This window comes from Suricata suricatta, chromosome 8 (genome assembly GCF_006229205.1).
Source record: "Suricata suricatta isolate VVHF042 chromosome 8, meerkat_22Aug2017_6uvM2_HiC, whole genome shotgun sequence".
NCBI lineage: Eukaryota > Metazoa > Chordata > Mammalia > Carnivora > Herpestidae > Suricata > Suricata suricatta.
Window position 1 is genome coordinate 79,387,989 of NC_043707.1, and position 26,399 is coordinate 79,414,387.

At 35.2% G+C, this 26,399-nt stretch overlaps 1 protein-coding gene and 1 non-coding gene across 2 annotated transcripts in view; both read left to right on the plus strand.

Annotated features, from left to right (window-relative positions):
* Positions 1-26,399, plus strand: part of PIGK (phosphatidylinositol glycan anchor biosynthesis class K) — a 109,419-nt gene that overhangs the window by 31,816 nt on the left and 51,204 nt on the right. The window contains exons 4-9 of the mRNA XM_029948916.1: positions 6,774-6,909; positions 8,432-8,543; positions 9,751-9,847; positions 11,920-12,037; positions 12,794-12,904; positions 17,706-17,878. Of these exons, the coding sequence (XP_029804776.1) occupies positions 6,774-6,909; positions 8,432-8,543; positions 9,751-9,847; positions 11,920-12,037; positions 12,794-12,904; positions 17,706-17,878 (747 nt within the window). The remainder of the gene's footprint in view (positions 1-6,773; positions 6,910-8,431; positions 8,544-9,750; positions 9,848-11,919; positions 12,038-12,793; positions 12,905-17,705; positions 17,879-26,399) is intronic.
* LOC115300619 lies at positions 16,028-16,218 on the plus strand. The gene has a single exon (XR_003912778.1). It is a non-coding gene; the product is annotated as a U2 spliceosomal RNA (small nuclear RNA).

Below are 26,399 nucleotides of genomic sequence, written 5' to 3' on the forward strand. Positions count from 1 at the left end.
GATAAAGGGCTAGTATCTAAAATCTACAAGGAACTCACCAAACTTCACACCCACAAAACAAATAACCCAGTGAAGAAATGGGCAGAAGACATGAACAGACACTTCTCCAAAGAGGACATCCAGATGGCCTACAGGCACATGAAACGATGCTCAACATCACTCATCATCAGGGAAACACAAATCAAAACCACACTGAGATGCCACCTCACACCAGTCAGAGTGGCTAAAATGAACAAATCAAGAGACTATAGGTGCTGGCGAGGGTGTGGAGAGATGGGCACCCTCCTACACTGTTGGTGGTTTTATTTATTTTTGAGAGAGAGAGAGGCAAGGAGGGAGAGGGAGCAGGGGAAGGGGCAGAGAGGGAGGGAGACACAGAATCTGAAGCAGACTCTGAGCAGTAGCACAGAGCCCGATGTGGGGCTCAGACTCACGAATTGTGAGATCATGACCTGAGCCAAAGTTGGACACTTAACCAACTGAGGCACCCAGGTGCCTTCATCCAAGTCCTCTTGATGAAAAGAATATCCGAAGCTTTTGTTCAATGCCCAAAGCTAAGAGGACCTTTTGATTTTCTTGTCATTTGAGAATAGAAGTGTACCAGAGAAGGCATATTGTGGATGTTTGCATGTGTTTTTCAGTCAAAATATGTAGTTCAGGCATTGTGGTCAAGTACTAGGAGACTGCTGATAGCATTCTAAAAAATTTACATAGACTGCTGAAGTCTACTGATGCTAAGCAAGATTCCAAGATACTTGTCGTAAAATGCTTGAGTTAGGGAGACCTAACTAAATCAGCACAGATATTACTGGAAAAATAACACAAGTAATTTTTCTGTTAAACATAAGAATATGTGAAAGATTGCACATATTGATTCCCGTTATGATGGACTATATGTGGTATATGAAGATTTAAAAATTTTTATCCTATGTATTTTGACAAAAATAGGTTATGCTTGATCAGTGGCATTCATTAATGCAACATTAGTTTGGCTATTTCTGTGAGTCATCCATAATGGTCAAGAGATACAGTACCTTGTAATTTGGGTAATATAATGTACAGATTTAAATTCCAAGCCTTGGGGCACCTGGGTAGCTCAGTCGGTTAAGCGTCCAGCTTTGGCTTAGGTCATGATCTCATGGTTTGTTTGTGGGTTTGAGCCCCGCATTGGGCTCTGTGCTGACAGCTAGCTCAGAGCCTGGAGCCTGCTTCAGATTGTGTCTCCCTCTCTCTCTGACCCTCCCCTGCTCGCATTATCTCTCTCTGTCTCCTCAAAATAAATAAGACATAAAAAAAGAAATCCAAGCCTTGAGGCTGGTGGCCTTAAGTCAGTCAGTAAACTAGTTAGTGGGAAGTTGAGCAATGGAAAACTGGAAGAAAAAAAATGAAATCTTACCTGTGCAATACCAACTTTAAATCTACCAGGAAAGGGGAAAGAAGTGGGTGAGGCATCTCTGCAGCTTGCCCCCTGCCCCATTATAAGAAGCAGAGATGAAGCAATGAAGACTTAGGCATAGGCTGCAGGGGCAGATAGTTGAGAGTGGAAATGTCAGGCTTGGTGGCTGTAAAGACCTGGTGAGGGAAGGGCCAGCAGCAGGATGTAATCCCAGTGCCTTTCTGTAGAAAAGAGTCAGAGGCTTTGGAAAATTGATTGGAGACTGTCTAGGATGTTATTAGCCTCTCTGTACCTCTTTGAAGTTCTGTTCTCTGATTTTTGCATTTAAGTGGGCAGATTTTAAGTTATACTTTACTTCGTTTAAAGGAGAAATTATATGCCCTAGTGCTATTCTTCAATTTGAAAGTTTGCTAAGGTCTCTGGATTGTTCCATTTAGAATTTCAAGAGCCTATTTCATGTCACTTATGTGCTATAAATATCAAACAGCAATGAGTTCATGCATTAACCTTAATCACCTGAGATGACTAAATTATCAATATAAAACATATCATTATATTCTTCCAAATCCTAGTTCATATTGTGTAAGGGTAATGCAGGATTGTTAAAAGCAAATGAATGCACATGTCAAACAAACTGAGTGGGATCTGAGCTCCACTGTTTACTAGCTGAGTGACTTAACTTCTATGTACCCCTGTTTCATAACCTGTAAAATGGAGATGAGAGTAATACATATCTTGGAAGTAATGTATGAGATGATGCTTGTAATATGCTTATTTTATTAGTACATTGCTCGAGATATACCAAGCACTCAATAAATGTAGGTTATTATATTATTATACTAAACTACATATGACTTTAAACATAGGAGCCTATGACTAGCTAGCTCTGACCTCATGTGACATATCTGCTACTGTTGATTTCCCATCTCTGCAGTGCAGTTTTTGAGTTTTATTTCTAATAATATAAAATACTTGGCATCCTGTAGTCTGGTACTGCCAATTGTTTGACATTTGGCAAATTGAAAGTAATTCAGAAAACCCTAATGGTCTAGCACCTGTGGCTAGCAGATTTGCTCTGATTAGTTTCTTTTTTTAATTTAATCTTTTTTTTAAAGATTATTGTCAAATTTTTGTTAAGATTATTTTTAAGATTTATTGTCAAATTGGTTTCCATAGAACACCCAACGCTCTTCCCCACAAGTGCCCTCCTCCATCACTACCACCTCTTTTCCCCCCTCCCCCTTAGTACATGGGTGATGAGATTTATTAACTTGGAGATTCCTCAAGACCTGGAAGAGAGGGGGAGAAAAGCCTAAAAGTAAATTACTCTCGCATAAGCTCATTATTACATAACAAAATTTGTTGAATTTGCTTGGTCCAACAGTCATTACGTTGCTACGGAAGCAATAATATAGAATATTGTGAATAATTTATATCAGGAGGAAAAAAGCAGCACCTATGAGCAGAAACTTTGAGTTTTAAGAGAGAATCAAAGATCTGTGTGATTCTCGGGTCTCCTGCTGCCTTAATTTCAGCTACTATTCTACACTGGGATGTTATTACTGAAGATAAGTCTGGTGATTCTAGCTTTGGTAACTAAAGATGCTCTCAAATAGAATTATCTGACTAGATGGCATGGCTATAGAGTGCATAGCAGTTTTAAGTGAACATTTAAAAAACATTTTTATCAGCAAAGTAATTTATTTAAATTTAATTCAGTGAAAAATTTTTATTAAGGTAATACCAGTCTATTATAAATGAAGAGTTATGCTTTTTGAAATATCATATTATAATGATATAGAGCAATGAAGGATTATTCATCTATTAAAAATTTTTTTTTTAATTTAACCAATTGGTTCCTGGTTCCTGATTGAGTCAAGGAAGGACTTAGGGAGGTAAATAAAGGATGGGCCTAGCCAACTTGAAGTACGGTTTCCCTGTTTATTCAGTGTTTAGCAAACATAATGGGATGTATTTATTTAATCCATTCCTCCTCCCTATGTTTCCCAAATTGTGTTTCATGCCTTCTTTTCTGAGAAGTTTTAAAATTTCATTTTTAATTGTTCTTAAGATAGATATAAGCATGATTAAGGTATTCTTTTTAAATCAGATACCAAAGAGTGGTAAAGGAAAAAATATTAGTAGTTTTTTCTTAAGCTATAAAAGGAAAGAAGTTATGCTTCACTAATACTTATTATATATGTTTAAAGTTGCAAATATGTGTGACATACAAATGAGTAGATATGTATGGGTATGCCCTCATATTTTTTAACTAACAGGAATGCATGATTTAAAACATGTGGAAACTCTTATATAAATAACTGACATACTGTTTGGATTCAAAGCCAGTTTGAACTTTATACAATTTCAGTGCTCACTTTTTCTTCTGGTTTTGTGTTGAGAGAAGGCCATATTGCCATATGTTTCGTTGTGTGATGTAGGTTTTGCAGGGCCTTGAATAGAGTGAGTTGAGTCATCACACATGGTAGTATAGGATTGCCAGACTGTAAAAATATCATATTCTTGTATTGATTGGATGTATTTGAGGAATTTTGTCTCAATTTTAATAGGAATCAAGGCAGGTTGCTGTTTCTATATAAATATAGTATATCTTTAGTGTAGATTTATTTCTTTGGTTTTGATTCCAGCAGTGATTGATCTGATACCCATTCAGTGAAGACTTAAAAAAACTGCTGTGATGCTAACCTGACACTCAAGTGACAAAGACACTTTAAGGAATCAGCAGATTAGATCTGATGATAACTGCTATTCAGAGAATGTCTGTTGGCAAAGTCTTAAATATAAGATCGGATTATCCTGAACAGTCAAGTAACATAACATAACAGGAATTTATGAATCACATTTCATACATCATACTTTTGTGAACATTTTCTGCATTATTGAGTTATATTGTAGTGTATATATAAAAAAAAAATGAAACAAAAGTGAGGTGTACGACCAGACCTGATGTTATTTCTTTCTCCTGTGAAATACAAAAGAAGTTAGTCAGTTTTAGCAAAATAACATCATCCTTCAAATAGAGTTAATTTTTTTAGAATATTTTTATTTGGTTGTTTTGTTAAGATACAATTTCTAATTTTGTATTTATTCATTGTTTTATGAGAACTATAAGCCTAAGCAGTTCACTTTCACTTCTATATTTTAGTATTATTATACAAATAATTTAACACCGGACCAAGTGAGAATTTATTTTTCTTCAGAAAAATGTTCTGAACCTTTCTTAAGCTTTAGGCATAGTGAATTACAATATGTAGTTTGACATCTACACCTTAGAAATCCAGTCTGTTTCCAGTCCTGTTTTTTCTCATTGATTTCGACAAATAAAGAGATTTTTTAAATGATATATTGATTATGTTAACTGAAGGTTATGATGCTATTATATTGAGGCTCGGAATTGTCTGTAGGAAAAACATTGATTGAATTTATAGCTTTAAGCTGAAATTACTACCTTTGACATTGACATTTAGAGATATTTAATAATCATTTAATTTCATAGAATGAAATTAACCATAAGTCAAATAATTGGCCTAAAGCAATACTCCTATATTGAGATTTCAAAGTCAGTTCAGTCATATTTAATAGTGGCTTATAACAAAAAAGATGATTGATAATAACTTAATATAAGTTTGTCATCTTAAGTTATGAAAAAAGAAAAGATCTATTTTCCATGTTAAAAGGAGTAACTTTCACAATTCTGTGAGCATGAATCAGTAACAGCTGAAGATCTGATCTTTGAATGCGGCGGGGTTGGAACCCTTTCAAAATAGAAATCTAGCCAGTTTTCAAGAAAAATCACAATGTTTCAGTTTTGAACTTTAATGTATTTGGAACATATGCAGCAGAACACTTTCTTCTTGCTGTCTCCTGCCAAACTAATTATGTATGCCACATTTAATTTTTCCCTTATGTTTGGGAAGCTCAAGTATATGATAGAATAAAGAATTGCCTGATTCATGTTCACCGCTTTTAATGGTAAGATCAAGATGAGAAGTGTTTAAGATAAATTTTATAATTTTCTCTGAAAGAAAATATATGCAAAAATGAAAATGTTTCATTCACTCAGCAGATATTTATTGATACTTACTCTCTGCCAGGCTCTTTTACTATGCTCGGGTGTGAGACAGTTGTGAACAGGACAGAGAAAGTCCCTGACCCTAGCTTATATTCCACGAGGGGTGGGGGGTGGGGTGATGGGGCTTTCAAATTCGTAAATGACCTGCAGTAAATAAACACCTAATAAGAATGGGGTAGCTTGGCTGCGATTGGAATGATGGGCAGTTCTGGGAGAAGTCTAATGTGTTTGGTCAATAGTTTGGCACATTCCTGGAACAGAAGGGGCCAGGGTGGAAGAAGCATAGTGAACGTGGATGCTAGGAGCTGCAGTTAGAGAGGTATGCAGAAGCCACTTTAAGTAATAAGCCTTTTAGACCATGAAAGGAATTTCATTTTTCCTTTGATTATAATGAGGAGTCTTTGGAGGATTTTAAGTGGGAACGTTTAATGATTTGACTTATTTAAGAAAGATCACTCTGCTAATTATAAGGAGTATGATTAGGGCAGAAGTGGAAGCAGGAAGCCAGGTCACGAGCTGTTTCAGTATCTAGTCAAGAGATGGTGGCTGGTCTTGTGGAGGTGGCGTGGAGCCAGTGAAGAGTGATTGGCCTCGGGGTGTGTTCTGTGGCGCACAGATCACACTTACATGGTTTCATTCTTAAGCATTTTAGGATTCTGAAAGCTAGATTCCCTGGAAGATCATAGCTTAATGGGGACTCTGTAAGTCTTAAGAATGTCAAGTATTTCTAAAATTTTATTTTACTTTTTTAAAAATGTTTATTTATTTTTGAGAGAGAGAGAGCAAGCAGGGGAGGGGCAGAGAGAAGGAGACAGAGAATCCAAGCAGGCTCTGCGCTGACAGCAGGGCTTGAACCCACTAACCATGAGATCGTGATCTGAGCCGAAGTCAGACGCCTAATCAACTGAGCCACCCAGGTGTCCCAAATCTTACTAAAACTAATATAACATATATATATATGTATATATATATATATTTGGGGAGGACAGTGTAGCTCCTTCAGCTTCCCATTGCTGTATGGCATAAAACAGTATGTCGGGCAAAAAAATCCAGTTAGTAATTTCAGGTTCTGTGGATAAATTCATGCCAGGTTGCTCTAATTTCTCTTCTTTGAAGTTTATACTACATAAGGATATGAAAACAATTAAAACATGTACTCAATAATTATCTTGTTATTTTTAATGACAAGAATGAACATAATTGCCTCATGTTATAAATAAAATTTATCTGCTTTTAACTTTTTGATTTTACTTAAGTATCATATTTCCTGGATTTTTTTTCTAGTCACATTGTTCTGATGCTTGCAGATGATATGGCGTGCAACCCTAGAAACCCCAAACCAGCTACAGTGTTTAGTCACAAGAATATGGAACTAAATGTGTATGGAGATGATGTGGAAGTAGATTATAGAAGTTATGAGGTAACATTGTTTAATTTAGCAGCATTTTTGAAATGTAGATATCATTACTTTGAAGCTCTAAAATAGTGGTAGAATAAAACAGTCTTTTTCTTTAAACTTTGTGCATAAAGCACTGAAGCATTCAGCTGTCACTGGGGCATTGATATAATTCTGTCACTGGAATTCATATTAAGGAACAATATAGGAGTAAAACTAATACAGTGTGAACATTTCACGTATGTATCTGAGATAGGACAACTTTATCTTAGCTTTTATGTTAGAGTATTTTAGTGAGTTTTTATGTATCAACTTTTTTTTATGGTAAATGTATTGTTCATTTTTCATATTTGACCTAAAATTTCAAGTTTTATATTTTTAGTAAATACATTAATTTTGGAAACATTAAAATGATTAACAAAAACCTCACCCATATTTCCACTAGTTAGAGGTAATCACTTTTACTACACTTCCAGTGTTTTATGCATATATGATTAAAAATTAAATTGTAAATTTGAAAAATGCCATTTGTACTATATTTTTTTCCCTTCGAAACTTCATTTTAAATTTAATAGGCAGTGAATATGTTTAAAATTTGAAGCCTGCCTTAATGAAGTCTTCCTCAATAATACTTCTCCTTTTACCAAGCCTACCAAAAGTAAGACACAATTTTTGGTGTTCCCAGACCCGTTTGAGCAATTTTAAAATATCAACTCTATCTCCTGCCAGCCTGTAAGCTCCTTGAAGATGTGACCTGTTTATGTATCTTATACCTCACAAGTACTTACAGCCCTTTGAAGGCACTCAGAAATATTTGTTCAGTGATTAAATGTGCATGAATATTAGGCTTTTTACTTGTTGATTTAGTCATCATAAAATACAAACCAAAAATTTCCCTTCCTTGTTAGCTAACAAGAAGTCTTATTAAAACATTTAGCATTTTACTATCTTCTGGGAAAAATGTAAACCAAACATCACACACACACACACACACACACACACACACGCACACGCATACATACACATATACATTTACATACTCATGATCTAGGGAAAGGTCACACAAGAAAGCTGGATAGATTTTTAGCTTTCTAAATTTAGATCGGTGTAACAGAACTTCAAATATGCTTCCAGTGAATCCTAGAGTCCACAAAGTTCAGGTTAGGAAATCTGGTTTAAAGTGTGATGAATTTTTTACATGTTAAAGATACCCCTAACAAAATTAAAGTAACAAAATGCATTAAAAAATCAAAGATACATAGTTTAGGGATTATTTGTGGAACTATCCTTATGGCTTTATTTTTATGATTCATTAGGGACCCCACAAGGTAGTATTATTAGCTGTTAGTATTTAATGAAAGCAACTTAACTTTGAGGTATATGTTTAAGTAAATATATTTTGAATGAGTTATATATTTTTTTGTATTTTATTTTCAGTTTATGCTGAGTAATTCATAGAGAAAGAAGGAGGAATGTTTTTGAAAATTAAAAAAAATTATCCAGTTTCCCTGAGTTCTGTTTCATTTGATTTCTTTTTTTTTTTCAGGTGACTGTGGAGAACTTTTTACGGGTATTAACTGGCAGGATCCCACCTAGTACTCCTCGGTCCAAACGTCTTCTTTCTGATGATAGGAGCAATATTCTTATTTATATGACCGGTAACTTTGGAATTTAGATATTTAGTAATAAAATATATTGTAACTTTTCTCAAGAAGAAATCTTCTTGGGAAGAAATTTAAACATTCGTTTTGTAGTTCTCTTTTCTCACAGGACAACTTGAAATGATATTTGGAAACAGTATGATACACTGTCCATCAGTTTATGATCTATTTTTTTTTTACTATTGCTCTGGAAACAATTATTTATTACCTTTACTTAGGATCCCAGCTGTAGTCTTATTGTCTTCAGTTTGGTCTCCTGTTAATCATCCTACTAAAGTATTTAATTAAAGTTGCAAATCTGTTCTTTTGTGTAAATACAATGGATCCTGTTAATGGAGTCTCAAATTTTAGTGTATATAAAGATTATTTGAATGCAAATACTCAGGTCTTTCCTAAAATCCTGATTTAGTTTTGGTCCAGTTTGAGCTCACAGGACTGCTTGTATTCTGAGGGGTCACCGAAGTAGACAGGTTTTCTACTTTGGTGGCCCGTGGGAAGTACCTTTTAAAAATCTGCACAAAGGAGCTCTGTAGGCATGCTAATGATGGTGCTGCTATATTTCTTACTTTTCAGCTAAAGAAACTGAGACATAGAAAGGTTCAAGATATTTGCCTAAGTTAACAATCATTAAGTGGCAAAACTAGCATTTGAATCCAGACAGACTGGCTCTATCCATGCATTCTAAATGTTATCTTCTGGTCAGCTGTCATGGGACAGTGGTTGATGGTAGTAAAAACTTTGGTTTTTATGTGAGAATGACACTTCCTAGAAGTAACAGAGTTCCAGGTACACACTGTGAATAGAGCTAGCATACTATGGGACCAGCTAGTGTTTGCAACCTCTTTCTCACCATAGTATTTGCCTGGTATTTGAGAAATTATTTATTTATGGAAGCTTACTTCTGGCATAATAATGAAGCCAGTGCAAAAGTATAAATGTGCTTTTATATGATAAAATGAGGAGAACTTTTAAAGATATTATATCTACTATTATTTGCAGTCTATCATTATTCTGTTTTTAATTGGTATAATAGATAATTAAATTTTTTCATTTTCACAGTATTAAATGAAAATCATTTAAGAGTATAAAATAACAAGTATTAGTAAAATACTGCCATAAATGAAGTAAATGCTTGTATCTGGATGTATGCAGTTTATATTTTTTAAAAATGCATATATTTGATCTTTTTAACTCTTCCTACAAGGACATGGTGGAAATGGTTTCTTGAAATTTCAAGATTCTGAAGAAATTACCAACATAGAACTTGCGGATGCTTTTGAGCAAATGTGGCAAAAAAGACGGTAATTAGCAGATGATTACTTTTCATGAGAAATTAATACTTAATTTTTCCATGGCTAGTAGATTTGTAGATCTTTATGAGATTTTCATTTATTTTAATAGTTTCTTCTACTCTTTTAGATTTATGTTTGTTATTTCTACTGAATTGCATTATTTTTTTAATTGAATTATTTTTAAAAGAAACCTCAGTGTAATTAAAAAGTATTTAAAAAGTTAACCTTTTAAGATCAGCTGTCTGTCATGTAGCATTGGTTTTGGAGGAAATAAGAGTCCCACTAATCAAGTTCCCCGTTATGTTGGGGGGTTGTGAACATATGTTTATTTTCCAACTTCAGCCTATTGTTACTTTTTTGTACATTCTCTGACTCTCCACATGATAGTAGTACATTATTTCTTCTTTGGAAGAAAATACTGAAATTGTGATTAATTTAATATTTGTAACAACTCACATTGAGGATGATATGTTGTTAGTAATCCATGGTAAGCACCTCTCTATTGAAGGTTGTCAATGAAAGTAAGAGAACATAAAGTAGCAGGAGTGCTTTTAACTTGATTACCTTCAATGAAAACTTACGGGTTACCTTCTAAACACATAGCACAGACGGGAATGTGATGCTTATTCTGCCTTCAGAGTGTTTAAAATCTAGAGTATGTACACAACTTTGCTACAAGTTAAATGTAAATATTGAATTATATGCATAAGCAGAATGAACAGAGGTGTTGAAGAGAAAATTTTTGCTAGGTACTAGTTTTATCTTATTCATTCATAGCTTACATTTATTGGATATATACTAGGTACTAAGCACTGTGTTTTATACGTACCATCTTGTTTAATTTTAATAACTCCATGAGGCAGATACTATTATTATTCCTATTTTCACATGTGAGTAAGTTGAGGCACGAGTAGAGTAAGTAACTTGCTATTCTGTACACAGCTAGTAAGTCCAGCACTAGAATTCATTCCTAAGCGCTCCAGTCGTAGGGCTGACTCTCTTGAAGGGTTTACTGTACTGCCCCTCATAACCTGAGGTGTTTCTGTTCCTCAGGGGCCTTCTCAGATTTTGTCTCAGAACAAATATGGCATATGAATTGTTCCTTTTGTCACCTGCTAAATATTGAGGTGCAAGATTCCTTGCTTTCTTTTCTGGGTGCAATGTTAGCTGTTTATCTAGATCCAGTGTCTGTAAGAAACTTTGGAAAAAAACCTATCTGCTCCCTACCTTCACCAGCAAGGCAGAACATTTTAAAATATAGATTCACCCTACTCCACCTTTTCGAAACTAATTTCCTCCATTTCCCCAAATTTACTGTAAATTTAAACTACATAGTGCTCTTCCCCTTTTCCCAAACAATTAAACGTTCTCAAATTTAGGTGCCGTAGCACAGCCTTTTTCCTCTCCTGGAATGTGCTCTTCCTTTCTTTTTTAGTTAAAATAACTCATCCTTCCTTGCCCATGACTGACATCACCTCTCCCTGACCTGCCTTTCTTTGCAGCTCCCTCTCTTCCTTTCTCAGTGCTTTTAGAGCATTTGATTTTGTTAGACTCGAAGCTCTATGAAGGCAGGATGGCTGTTTCCCCAGTGAAGTGTCAGACATACTGTAGGCTCTAATAGCTGTTTCTAACTCTTACCACAGTCCATTTAGTTACATATTTGTATGTGTCTCATCCAGTTAGATTTTAAGCTTTTTGAGTATAGTGACTAAGTCACATATTTTTGATTTTTTCCTGAACCTGGCTCATTTTCTAGGACAGCTGATTGCCAAATAACTTTTTTGAGTTGAATATTTATTTGGATTCAAGATAAGGGAGGGGGAAAGAGTAGGGGCAGCCACTTTGTGGTAAAGTCACTACGGCCTGTTGAGGTAGTCTCCCTGGACAGGATAATAGCTTTAATATTTCTAATATCAAATTTGTATTGGGAATTCTACTGAAAAACCTCAAATTTTTAACCAATGAAATGACTAAGATATGACTTCAAGACTTCAACATCTTATGCAAGTATTATAAAAATACTAATCAACATGTGATTAACAGCATGATTCCTGTCAAAGATATTACCACTTGTCTTTCAGCTACAATGAGCTGCTGTTTATTATTGATACTTGTCAAGGAGCATCCATGTATGAACGATTTTATTCTCCTAACATAATGGCTTTAGCTAGTAGCCAAGTGGGAGAAGATTCACTCTCGGTAGGTGCATTTTTCCCATTTGTGAACTGCATTGTCTTTGGAATATGTAGCTATTTTGGAAATCACTTGTATGCTGTATGACTATATCTGGGATTTTTTTTTTAGTCTCAGACTTTTTAAAACCTTAGAAGGAAATTTTTATTGCATTTGAAACATTTTCTTATAATGATGCAATTAGACATATACTTTTTTCTGCTTTGCTTTTCAAAAAAGTTTTTATTATAATCTAATTGACATACAACATTATGTTTCAGGGCTACAATATAATGATTCAATATTTGTATATATTGTAATCACTACAGTAAGTCTAGTTAACATATGTCACAATACAAAAAAAAAAAAAAACCAACCCCCAAAAACATATCACCATACATACAGAAATTTTTTTCTTGTGATGAGAACTTAGAAGGTTTACTTTCTTAGCAACTTTAAATATGCAGTATGGTATTATTAACTATAGTCACCATGCTGTACACTATATCCCATATCTTATTTAATTTACAACTGAAGTTTGTCCCTTTGGCTCCCTTCACCCATTTGGTTTTACCCCCACCTCTCATCTCTGGCAACCACCAGTCTGTTTTTGTCATTGTTTTTAGATTACATGTATAAGTGAGATCATATGGTATTTGTCTTTCTCTGACATATTTCATTTAATATAATGCCCTTAAGATCCATCCATGTTGCCATAAATGGCAATATTTCATTTTTTATGGCTTAATAATATGTCATTGTAAATGCTTTGCTTTTTCATAGCATCAACCTGATCCTGCAATTGGAGTCCACCTTATGGATAGATATACATTTTATGTCTTGGAATTTTTGGAAGAAATTAATCCAGCTAGTCAAACTAATATGAATGACCTTGTAAGTATTTGCTCGATGTGCTTATAGCACATAGGTCTGCTTAATGCGGTAAGTGAAGTCCTTTACCCCCTGTGCTCCCGGGGACTGTTTCACATGTTGAATGGTGGCCTCTTAAATGGTTTTGAATTTCCCTTTACAGCGGTATGTCTGTCTTGACTACCAGAGGCCTGAAGCTTCAGCCCAGCTAACTTGCTCTTCCTTGATGTATTTTCGTGTTTTCATTCATTTTCTCATGTTCTTTTCTCTACCAGAAATGTACTTTTTTGTAGATTCACTTATTGAAATTCTGCATATTCTTCAGGAGTCCAATCAGATCCTATCACCTTCAGAAAATAGCCCCATAGTTCTTCCCTGTTGGAATTTAAGTAAGATAAATAAAGTTTTTCAGACATTTATTTCTCTTTTGTACCATTTATCATAGTCTGCTTTTTCCTGAACTTATTGAGTGTAATAGGATGTTCTTGGAGGAGAGGGCTTTTCTCTTACATATTTGTGTCCACCCTACAACTTCTAGTACAGTGTTTTGATGTGGCTTCTTGAATTTAGTTCAACCTGTTTTCCTGACTTTTCTGTACTGATTGTACCCCTTAAATTAGATCTACTTTGAAGTTACTCTTGAAGATAGGCATAATAAGAAGCTTGAAACAACAATTCTAGCCTGGATAATTACCATGCATCACTGACTTCCACTCTTTTTTCATTAATTTATAACTTGTTCATTTATTCGCAAGCATTTTTTGAGTTTTGGCTAAGTGCCAGCCACTGGTGAAAGAGGCAGACACTGTCCCTGCCTTCGAAGAGCAGGGAGAATGAAAGGGAGGCCAAGTAGATGGGGCTTACCATTAGGTAATTTTGTTTTAATTAAAGAGGTTCTGGGCTCCTGGGTGGCTCAGTTGGTTGAGCGTCTAGCTCTTGATTTCAGGTCAGTTCATGATCGCAGGGTTATGGGATTCAGCCCTGAGTCAGGCTCTATGCTCAGTGTGGAGCCTGCCTAAGATTCTCCCTCCCTCCCCCTCTCTCTCTCTCTCTCTCTCTCTCTCTCTCTCTCTCTCTCTCTCTCTCTCTCTTTCCCCCCTCTCCTGCTGCCCCTCTCTCCCACTCATGAGCATTCTCTCTCTCTCTAAGGTAAAAAAGAAGTTCTGCAAAATTCTGAAAACCACTGTTATGAGCTATCATATTTGATAGCATAGACCTATGTCATATTTTGAAGGTTATGTATTTTGATGCCCATTAAATCTTAATATGAATTTGGAAATTAAAACAAAACTTGTTATAATGCTACTTTATAAGAAAACTCTAGTCACTTAAATTCTAGTAGTGGTTAAGTTTATTCCCATTTTTAATTATACATTGTATATTTTATTTAATATGTGACACACTGTCTCAAAAGTTTACCAGATATGCATTTTACACTTCAAATAGATGTCTAATGGATTTAAAAAAATAACTTCTTCCATTGAAATCATACAGGAGAGACTGAAGAAACTCATATTTTGTTTGTGTGTGTGTAAAGTTTTTGTCCACAGTTGCCGTATAGTTTTTAAAAAACATTCCTCACTAATATCTTGTTCCCCACTTCCATTTTTTTAATTGAATGATTATTATTTTAATCTTGCTCAGTAAGAATGATCCATTTCCTTGATGTTAAATATTATAGTGAATTGACACATCTAGATGTTGTGGACTAATACCTATTCTGTTGGATTATGTGTGTATGGGAGAATTTGTTGGGTATCAGCTATACTCAGAGTGTACTATATTAGGTACTTCAGGAGCAGCAAAATTAGAAGATGTGGTGCTTAGCCCCTTAAAAAGTTATAGTGTCATTGGTAACTATTGCAAAGCACATTTACAGAGTGTCCCCTACTATGCGAAGTCTCTGGATCCTCCAGGTAATCTTTCCTCTCTGAACATACAGCTCTCGCTATATGCCTTTAAGATACTTTTGCTCTTAATATTTCTCTGTAATTGCTTATATTTGTGACATTCCCTCGAGGCTTTCAACTACCTAAATAAGAAGTATAAGAACCATGCTTTATGCATCTCTCTACGCCCAGAACTTAATTATAGTACCTAGTGTATTTATAGATTCGCAGTGAATATTTCAAAGGAATGAAAGTATATAGCAACAATGCACATTTGTATGGTTCCTTTAAATGCAGCGGGATTGATGATTAAATTTTTTCTTGGAAGAGATAGATTTTCAGGTTTGGAAGCAGAGAATTCTTGTGCGTACTCTAGGAAAACAGAATCCCTGCAGAGGCACAGAAGGTGGGATGTTTCATCATCCTTGTCTTTGACAATCATATAATCTGGTTAGAGTCTGGAGATTCTGTAAGTGAAGGAGATTATGAAAAATGAAAGTTTCTAAGGCTAAGGAAACCAGAATGATATGATAAAATATTCTTGACGGAAGGAATAACTTCACAGAAAGTGAAGCATGATGATTTTAGCAGCAAAGAAGATACTACTTTTTATCTTGTTCCCCAAGCTCATTTCCTTGTGTTTTTCCTGCTCTCTTCTGCTGGTACTTAATAAAGCCCAAGTTGTTCATACAGGAATGCCTTCAGTATACATAGGACTTCAATCTCCGTTTATTTTATCTTTTACTTTGTTTCTTCAACCTTTCACCTGTGTCGTCCTTCCTGTTTGGCGTTTTATTTTCCTATAACATAAGTTTGGCATTTTACTTTCCCCACCCTTTTTGCCTTCATTGCTTCTTAATTTATATCCTGATCCCTTCTTTGCATTTCCTTTTATTGTTTTCCTGAGCCAAGAAGGCATTGTGATGTTAGGCAAATTACTTAACCTTTCTGAGCTGTAAAGTAGAGATAACAATCTTGATATACCTCAAAGTTATTGTTAGGCTTAGATGAGAATATCTACAAATTGCTTAGCACAGTGCTTGGATCACTGTGTTTCAGAAATTCTAGCTGCTTTGCCCTTGCCCACACATATCCCATCATATTGGGCCTTGTCTCCACAGGTGGGCAAATGCTTGGGCCCTAGGCCCTTACCAGCAGACCTGTCATGGTTTTCTTCATATGTCTTGTGCTTCTGCCCAACTAGGTTATTTGGTTTTCACATCTTTTAGCTACTCCTTTAGTAAGAGTGTTATTTCCCATAGCCTCTCAGCCTTTCAGCTAAGATCAAGTGTAATATTTGTTTTTAGCAGTTTAGTATCTGATATATCCTCTATCCAAGAACAATATATTAAATGGATTTTTGGAGCAGGGAGATGGAACAGGAGCTTGCTCCATCCACTCCACGCATTGACCTGGTGCTGTAGTACCTCTGGGAATGGTACAGCCTCTCCGGGAAACAGTAGGGGTGCAAATGGCAGGCTGGAGTTGGGGCAGGACTCCCATGCCGGCACAGAAGCTAAGTAGCCAGGCTCCAGTGTCCCTGGCATGACTCCCTAAGGGCTCCCTTCTACATGGGACTGCATCTGTGTACTGTCACCGGTCGCTGACCTGTGCGTGTGGCCATCGGGATCAGTATCCCCACACTCCATCCGCCACAGGAACGTCCTGGCCTCCCCCCCTCCCCACTCCTGCCTCCATCTCTTTGTGTCACCACCCCCACAAAAGGAAGTTACTTCCCATCTGTAGTCTACCTTTTCCTTCAGAAAATAGCTTAAATCCCACTCCCTCTTTTTTCTTATCCTCAAATTATAAAAAGTTTATCCTTTTCTGAAGCAGAACCTGTCACCTTTTTCCTACTTTGTTATGTTTATTCATCTCTGATGTGGCTTAAAGCCTTGAGGATAGGACCTTCTGCATCCTCTGGGGAAGGTAACAGTATGAAATATGTGTAGTAGACATTTTTTATGCTTTGCTAAGTGAATGAATGAATACATGTCTGTCCATGGTGATTCACTGATGTGGAATATCAGGGATAAGACTAACATGGAAATTATCATGAGATCAGTGTAGAAATGAAGTCATGGTTTTCAGGCTTTGTTCTCTGGAGCAATAGAGTGTCTGGACGTGCCTTGGGTTTATTTTCATTGTGGGTAAACTAAGAAAGTTACTTAATTTCTAGAATTTACACACAGCAGGAGAACAGGGGGCCTCTGGCGGGGGAGGGGGGTGGCTGTGCCTTCCAGAGCAGCTCTGCTTTCATCTTTTATGTTTTGGGCTACTAGGCAATATTTTATTTGAATTTAAAGTTTTTTTTTAATGAAGTGTCATGATTATAAAATGTTTAAAAGATCATGCTTGGGGCTCCTGGATGGCTTAGTCAGTTGAACATCCAAATCTTGATTTTAGCTCAAGTCACGATCCCAGAGTCATGGGATCAAGCCCCATGTCAGTGTCCGAGCTGTGCGTGGAGCCTACTTAAGATTCTCTCTCTCTGTCTCTTTCTCTCTCTCTCTCTCTCTCTCCCTCTCCCCCTCCCTTCCTCACTTGCATTCTTTGTCTCTCTAAAATAAAAAAAAAATAAATAAAGCATTCCGGTAGAGCACCCCACTGAGATGAATTTTTGTTGCAGTGTTACATGTGAGTTCTCAGTAAATTTAAGGTCCAGAATATATTTTGTAGCATATGATTCAAAAAAAAAAAACTGAGTGTTTTTCCCCTTCTTAGCCAGCTTCCCTTTTTATTCCCTGTTCTAATGTCTGTATAGCTTTCTTAGAATGTCATGTACTACCATAGCAATGAAACTTTAATCTTTAGAATCAGTAGCTTCTTTAGATTGGGAGAGCTTTAAAAATACAGTACAGTTTACTGTGTTATTGGTTTAATAAAGGTTGTATGTGTATGTGTGTACTTATTATTGTTATGTATATATTTTTCAGTTTCAGGTCTGTCCCAAAAGTCTGTGTGTCTCTACCCCTGGGCATCGCACTGATCTTTTTCAGAGGGATCCTAAAAATGTCTTGATAACTGATTTTTTTGGAAGTGTGAGGAAAGTGGAAATTACAACAGAGACTATTCGTTTGCAACCAGATTTAGAAATCATGGAAAGCAGGTATTCATCTTGAATTATTATTTTATTAGAATATACGAGTCTCACAATTCATAAATCTTTATGTAACATGATTTTACATAATATTAAGAGACGAAAGTCAGTGTTTGTAAATAAACTACACACTTCCACCTAATCCTAATCTACCCTACACTTTTCAGGTTTATGAGCAAAAGCTATCAATATTAGGGGGAGGCTGAGATCATGATTAGGATTGTGTTGGTAGCTCCAAAGTACAATGTTCATAATAGCAATTTGAGACTTGCTCAGAAGGACTAAAATTTTCCTTGCAACTGACTTTCTCAGAGCCATTACTGTCATTAGTGGAGGTGTGCATAATGCTTCAGAAAACCTTCATGAAAGGGCAGTTATGTGAATCTTTCAAACATTAATACCTTAATGAGTATGTATGCTTTCACCTATTGCAATAGAAAGTGTTTGTTACATGATGTGGCACTCAATAGGGAAGTTGGCAGCTGGGTGTAACAAGGGCCCTAGGGATCTGGCAGGTATAAAGCAGATAAACATAAAAAGGGGAAGCGAGTGCCAAAAGAATATAGGCGCCAGATATAAACTTTAAACAAGAACTTCCATGTTCAGAATTTCTTTGGGCTCCAGCAATCTGACTGCTTCTCTCTCTCTGCCATGCATTTTGATTCCTATAGTCTGGGTGGTTTGTGAGTCTGGTTCCATGGTATCTCTGGTTTTTCTCTAGTGTTCCATTATGTCAGTCTGACACAATTTATCTGGAGCTATTGTACATTTGGAGGGACCCTCTCATCAACAGGTGCCACGGTTCGGATTTATTTGGCGGCTCTTGGTAATTCATTAGGGAAAGGAATGAGAGAGAGAGGTACATACACCCTCTCTTGGGGAGTAGACGGTGTGTGAGTGTGCGGTGAGTATGCATGCCTGCACACATGTAGGTATGTATGTAAGCATGAGTTGGCATGCAAACAGGGGAGAAGGAGATTGAGAGAAATTGGTTGACTTGGGGTATGGGAACTTTAGAGATATTTATAATGTTTTACTTGGTTTTTTCCCTGTAAACATTTTTAAAGGAAAAATGCATTTTTAGGGTTAGTGTCACAGTTAATAACCATTTCTTGAAATATATAGATGATATATTTTACTAGGCATTTAACTTTGATATTAGTGATTGTCTAATGCTATCTATTGGAAACTCATACTTCTGGGAACTTTTCTAGATTACTAACTGGCAACATAAATTCTTCTCAATTTTGAAAATTTTGAAAGACTTATAATTGAGCTTACAAACATTTTAGGAATAAGTTTAAAAATTAGTACAAAATGCATCTGTTTTGAAGATTTAAAGTTGTTATTATTATTGGTTATTTCCTATTTTGGATATTCAGAGCCTTGGGTCTTTTCCAATTTCTTAAAGCTATTGGCTTAAAAATATTTTTAAAGATATCAGATGATATTCTACAGTAATATCATTTTTATTTATTTTTAATGTTTAGAGAGAGGGAGAGCAAAGGCAGAGAGAGAGAGAGGGAGAGAGAGAATCCCAAGTAGACTCTGTACTGTCAGCACAGAGCCCGATGCAAAGCTTGAACTCATGAACTATGAGATCATGACCCGAGTTCAAGAGTTCAATGTTTAATTGATTCAGTCACCCAGGTGCCCCTATTTGTTATTCTAAATACTGAATTTCAGATTACCTTTGTAAAACAGCTAAATTATATCTTAATACTTAGCAACTAAAATTGAAATGTCTTTTTCCAAATTCATTTTGTATTTTTCCTTGAATTTAAGCCTATGAAATTATAAGATACACCACCTTCTCTTAGCCATCTGAACGTTGCATTAATTCATTTTAAAGGCAAGGGCCATCTTTATACGTTTTCCTTTACTAATTTTCTACTCTCTAAACCTAATACAATATTAAATATGCAGTAAGTATACAATAAAAAATGATTTCAATGGAATCTACTAAGTCTCATTATATGTTTTGGAAGAATGGAATTTTGTCTCATAAATTATCTCCATGTTTTAGTTCAAGAGCAGAAATTGTTGGTGCTGAAAATTATCTTAATTTATCCTTAATCAAGGAGAAAATTTTGAGCCTCAAAACCAGGCACCAGACATTGTTGAATTACAGCACCCTCTAGTGTTTATAAATAAATTTTATTTAGAATATTATGTACAAATGGTTTCATGATTATTGGTATATGCTATCCAGTTAGGAGAATTAAGTTTCCAACATGCTTCAGAAATTTGAAATGGATGCTACAAATATTACCTCATTGTATGTAGGTAGTATTTATATAAATATGAATGGCAATCAGGTATTTGTTTAGAGAAAAGTATATTCATGAGAGGTCACAAAGTATTTTATTAAGGAAATTATAGGTTAGGATGTGTAAGTATTTTTCTAGATCTTAGGTTAAAAATATCAATATAGTCACTGTTATTAAAATTTGCAGTTTTGCTTTTAATATATTACTTTCTACATATGTTAGGGAAACAACAGAATTGATTCATTCAGATAATTCATATTTCATATTTTGCATACAAGAGTATACTAGACTAAACTCAGATTTGATGGAGAACCTTAGCTCATAAAATTGACTGAAGTATCTATATGAAGTTATTGTTATGTGTCTTCTGAAACATTGAGTAAAGTACAGTCATAAAGTTAGTAACAACACCTTGTTTCTGCATGTGTCTTAGTGATTGTATGATTAAATTATTTGTATGAACAAATGATATAAAATAAGGATTGACTGCAGTAAGTTTGGCTTATATAACTCAATTCTAAACTGCTTCATCTGAGTATACACAGGTTGACTTTTGATGAGTATGTAGACAATAGCCTGCCCTCCCGAAAGAATTAGGCTTTTTAGAATCTAGTAATAATAAGTATTACTCAGAATACTAGGTTTGTGTCCTTACTGTATAGGGAAAATAGTCTCCAGCTAATGGAGGTCAAAATATAGGCATGTTTTAGTGTTACAAAACATAGAAGTTCTAAGTTCAGTAGGCATTGGCCAAGAAAAAATGGAATCCAGGACAATATTAACTGCAAATGTTCATCTTTTATCCTGTTTAGTTAGGATGAAAACTCACCTAGTCTGATTTTTGCTTTAGGCTTTAAATTTAGGCACTTGATTCTATTTGTGAAAGCTATTTTATTGTAATTTTATTCTCTTATACTAGAATTTCTTTCTTTTTTGAAGCAATCTTTAGCAATTGAAATTTTTCAAGTCTAGCAGGAAATTTGAGACAGGACTGTTTTCTTACAGATTCCTTACAGACTTCCAACAGAAGTTAAGATATAGCCTGCTCAAGGTCAGTCTATGTTTTGAACACCAGAGCCGGCCTCTTCCAAGGGCTTGTTAAGGAAGTCCCTACCTTACTGAGATTCAAGTTCAGACAGTTGGTACCATAGTCATCATATTTTAAGCCCTTTCTATGTACGTCATGCTTTATATGATCACATTAGCTAGGACTGTTGAACTATAATAATAGATTCCAACCTGAGCTACATTTTTTAAAGGATATTTGTTATACAGATATTCTGTGTTTTATGGAACGTAAGGACTGACTCCAGGAAGGGATTGGAAACAGGAACCCCAGGTATCAGTCAGAAACACAGGCAGCACTCTCTCCATCTCCCCATTGTTCTAGTCTTTTCTCTGCTGCTCTGGCCAGGTAGAGGATAAAATGTGTATACACCACTGCTCTGGAGATAGATATCTCTTCTGTTGATGATAACGCACAGACAGAGAATGAAGTTGCTCGTTTCCAATTCTAAGCTTCCCAGAGGGCTTTATTATTTGCCCAGCTTGGGTCAGGTATTCACCCTTGGTCAAGCTGGGCAGTAGTGGGGTTGTATAACATAAAATCATGGCTGCTTGGGAGGCCATCTCATGTTGTAAGATGAACCCCCCAAAAGGGTGTTGAGAGCTAGGTAGATATCCTGAAAGGTGTTTATATTAATCTCTTTTTAATCCACATGATAACTGCATGAGCTAGGATTTACTTTAAGTTTCGAATATAGTGTTAAGTAGGCGTTGAGGTTCCTTTTTTCCCATATGGATATCTAGCTCTTCCAGTACCATGTATTGAAAAGATGAATCCTTATTGGATTATGTTGACACTTTGGTGAAACATTACATGACCACCATATATGTGGGTCTATTTCTAGATCTGTTCTGTTGTGTTGAACTGTTTATCCATTTTCACCAACATTATACTATGTTGATTATTTTAGCTTTATGGTAACTTTTGACATTAGTTTGTATAAACCCTACAAATCAGTTTTTCAAGGCTATTTTGACTAGTCTAGATCCTTTGTATTTCCATATAAACTTTAGAATCAGCTTGTCAATTTCTAAAAATAAAACAAAAAGTTTAAAAAGCCTGCTGAGATTTTGATTGGGATTGGATTGACTCTATATTAATTTGATGAGTTATGGATACCTTCACAATATTAAATCCTCTGATCTGCGGACATATCTCTACATTTATTTAGAATTCCTATAATTTCTGTTTGCATTGTTTAACAGTTTTCTCTGTAGATGTCCTCTACACTTTTTTTACTAAAGTTATTCCTAGCTATTTTTGGTTTTGATGCTGTCTTAAGCGATATTTTAAAAATTTATATTTTGTTACTTAAATGTGGAAGTGCAATTAATTTTTATATTGACTGTATTCTGGGATCACTGAAGCTAAATGTTGATCAACTCAAACCCAATTAAAATCCCAGCAGGCTTTTTTGTGGAGATTTACAAACTGATTCTAAAATTTATATGGAAAACGTAAAGGACCTACTATAGAATTTCGTATATTGAGTGAGAATTTCATATTGAGTATATGAATTCTAGTCTTTATTTATAGTGTTTACTAGGAAATCAAGTCAAAACTTAAATATACATATTTAGTAGAAACATCTGTTTTGGAGTTAGGCAAAATAGACTGAGGAATATGAAACTTTGTGATTGAACGATTCACTGAATATTGCTCATAGTAAATTATAAAATGATGATGAAAGTTTATGAATGAGAGATTCACCAAAGTCATTCAAGAGATAATTGATAGGATTTCTCCTCCACTATTCTATATACTACTGTACTTTTTTAAGTGATTAGTTTAGTCATCAATATAATTCTCTTTATCTTAAGCATCTTATTTGCCCATTAATTTTATATTGTTATTTGTAATTGTTAGTAACTATAGTCATTCAGGAACTCATTAAAGTGGAATTTTAGAGCATAAATTAGATGTGATTATTTAATTTATAAAGATAAAACTGATAATTAGCCTTCTTGTCAGTTTGCATTCGTTAAAGTTTTTATGGGTATAGTTTATTGTTATAGTTTCAAATGTGTTGATCATTTTATGGGCAGTTTTTTTAAAAGCATTTTAATTCACTACCTACAATTAAACAAAAACATTCAGTGAGTTGGTTTATGACTTTTAAGAGATTAATGTATATAAATAGTATATAGCAGAATATAGTAGTATATCCCTTTGTATAAGTAATACTTCCCTGGGTTGCCTGGGTGGCTCAGTAAGTTAAGCTTCCAACTTCAGCTCAGGTCTGATCTCACGTTTTTGAATTTGAACTCTGCATCAGTGCTGACAGGTCAGAGCATGGAGCCTGCTTCAGATTCTGTGTCTTCCTCTCTCTTTTCCCCTCCCCTGCTCGTGCTCTGTCTGTCTCTCTCAAAAATAAATCAACATTAAAAAAAAGCTATTTCCCTGAGTAGAAATTAGCAAATATTATGTTTCCTATGGATACTAATTTCCAAGTAGTGTTTGTTAATTTTTAAAACTGATCTAAACAAAGTTTTAATTTTAATGCTAAATCTATAGAACCTAAAAGTTGTAAATTGACAAAAAAGCTAAAAATGATAGGGTATTATTTATAAAATAGAACATTAGAACTTAGTCTACTAGGCAACTAAGTTCTGAATTATATGGGAAAGTAGATTGTGCGAACTTAAAGGTTTAACTCTTTGATTCTATGTTCTGTGACTCACATGGGCTCCTTACACATTGTAATATTTTGTTGTTCAATTCCACTAAATTAACTTTTAGTTAAATCAACTTAATGTTGATTAATGTTATCTGACATTATTTCTGTTATCTGAAGGTATTTGACTATTATGACACTTAGTCAAAGACACAGTCATTGGAATCAGTCAGCTCTTGAATTTAGAGCCTCTCTACCTTTTACCAGCTGCACCTTAGCAGCCACCAGGCTGTTTTGATTCTCTGTCCCCTTGCCTGTCAATGGGAGTAATAACTTCACTTTATAAAGTTAGTAAGAGACTTACTTTTTATTTGCCTTTGAGCTCTTGGTTCTAAGCTTAAGTGAAGTGCTTAAGTATTCAACGTTAGTGACAGAACATATCACATATTGCTGATAAAGTTTACTAGAATTCTATTTCTGACATATTTTGGGCCATTTTCAAATTACCTATTTTGCTTTTATTAATCTAGTACTAGAAAGTACTTATTTTATATCTGGAAGTTTCTTATTTGGAGTGCTACAAAGCATTGGGAAATTGTGTTTAGCCAGAAGATGGCAGTAGAATTACATGTTTGTACATTTGGAAGAATCGTTCCTTTAATGCTGAAGATTAAAGTAGTTTGTATCTTCAAATAAGTTATGATATTTGTTTCTTCAGACCAGTGACAGGAGAAAAGGACTTTTCATGTTGAATTTTCAGCTAAAAAAAAAGGATGATAAAATTTTTTATCTATATGTAAGTTGTTTTGTTTTAATAAATGTAATAATATAGAATTAAAAAAATAGGTAAATACAAGGTCTTTTTGAATTGCTACTCTTCTAACATATTTTAGCATATTATTAAATACTTAATCAAGAAATTGAAGGTTCATAAAAAATCTTAAGGTGTGTGAAGATTACTTATGATTAATTAGTACTAGAGATGTAGCAGTTTTCATTTATAATTTGTCAGTAGGGAAAACTGGATTCAATCTTTTTATAATTTTTTTAATGTTTATTTTTGAGAGAGAGTGTGAGCAGGGGAGGGACAGAGAGAGAGGGAAACAGACTCTGAAGCAGGCTCTAGGGTCTGAGCTGTCAGCACAGAGCCCGACATGGGACTCAAACTCAAGAACTATGAGATCATAACCTGAGCTGAAGTCAGATGCTTAACCGACTGAGCCACCCAGGTACTCCTGGGTTCAATAATTTTTTAATATATATATTTATTTTTGAGAGAGACAGAGTCAAAGCATGAGCAAGGGAAGGGCAGAGGGAAATGGAGACACAGAATTCGAAGCAGGCTCCAGGCTGTGAGCTGCCAGCATAGAGGATGACTCAGGACTCCAACCCACAAACCATGAAATCATGACCTGAGCCAAAGTAGGATGCTTATCAGATTGAGCTACCCAGGAGCCCTTGGATTCAATACTTTTAAAATTGATTTATGTATAACACTTCAGGGTTGTAGCTAGTAAGTAAACCAAGAGGCAGAAGACATTTATATTAATAATATAAATCTGTAGTCTCATTTCAGAAATTGCCATTTTTATTGAAATCATGGTATGCCTTGTCTGGTTTTCAAGTATTCTACAGGTGAAGTGTTGCTAAATTGTACCTCCCAGTGCTAGAAAAAAGTTTTAAGGCAATCTGATTCAGTAGAGTATGGAGGTAAATGAACTTGTATTCAAATTCTGGTTTAATTTTGCCTTCAGGCACATTGCTTAATCTCTCTGCAACTCAGAAAATTTTTTTTATATCTCTTAAAAGGTGATCTGCTCTCTCTCTTCAGAGTTATTGTGAGGATTTGGGATAATGTATATAAAAACGAGCAACTTTATCAGTGCTCTCCATGGCAGGGGAGGGGCAGAGAGAGAGGGAGACACAGAATCCTAAGCAGGCTTCAGGCTCCAAGCTGTCAGCACAGAGCCCAATGTGAGGCTTGAACTCAAGAACTGTGAGATCATGACCTGAGCCCGAGCTGGACACTTAACTGACTGAGCCGCCCAGGCACCTGTCTTTTTAAGAGGATGTCACGTAAAACTCATGGCAGCCATACCGATGTCTCTCCTCCAGTACAAAAGACACAGTGGAAGGGTTACCATCTGTACTTGGTATACCCTGTAGCACTGTTTGTATAGTTTGGTTTACATTTTCATGAGCCCTGCCATACGTATTGCTCATTGACAGGAATTATTGTTAGCTTGGTCTTTCCATACTTACTCATGTAGTTGATTTTTCTTAAACTCTATTTTGGATTTTCATTGTGTTTTTATCATAACAGTAATTATCTTGTAAATATTAGCATATGTTGTAGCTTATCAGTCTTTTAGAACACTCATTCCCATATGATAATGTTAGTGTGAAACTATATAGATTTTATGGTGGGGCAGAAATAAACTCAGTAAGGAACAGGGTCATAAGTTCTGTGCCAGCAATGTCCTTCATAATTCACATCAGTTTTGGGGTGTGGTTGTAAAATTATTGGAATATTATGGTTCTCCCAGGGGTAATTAACTGATAATTAGAAATTTCATGATA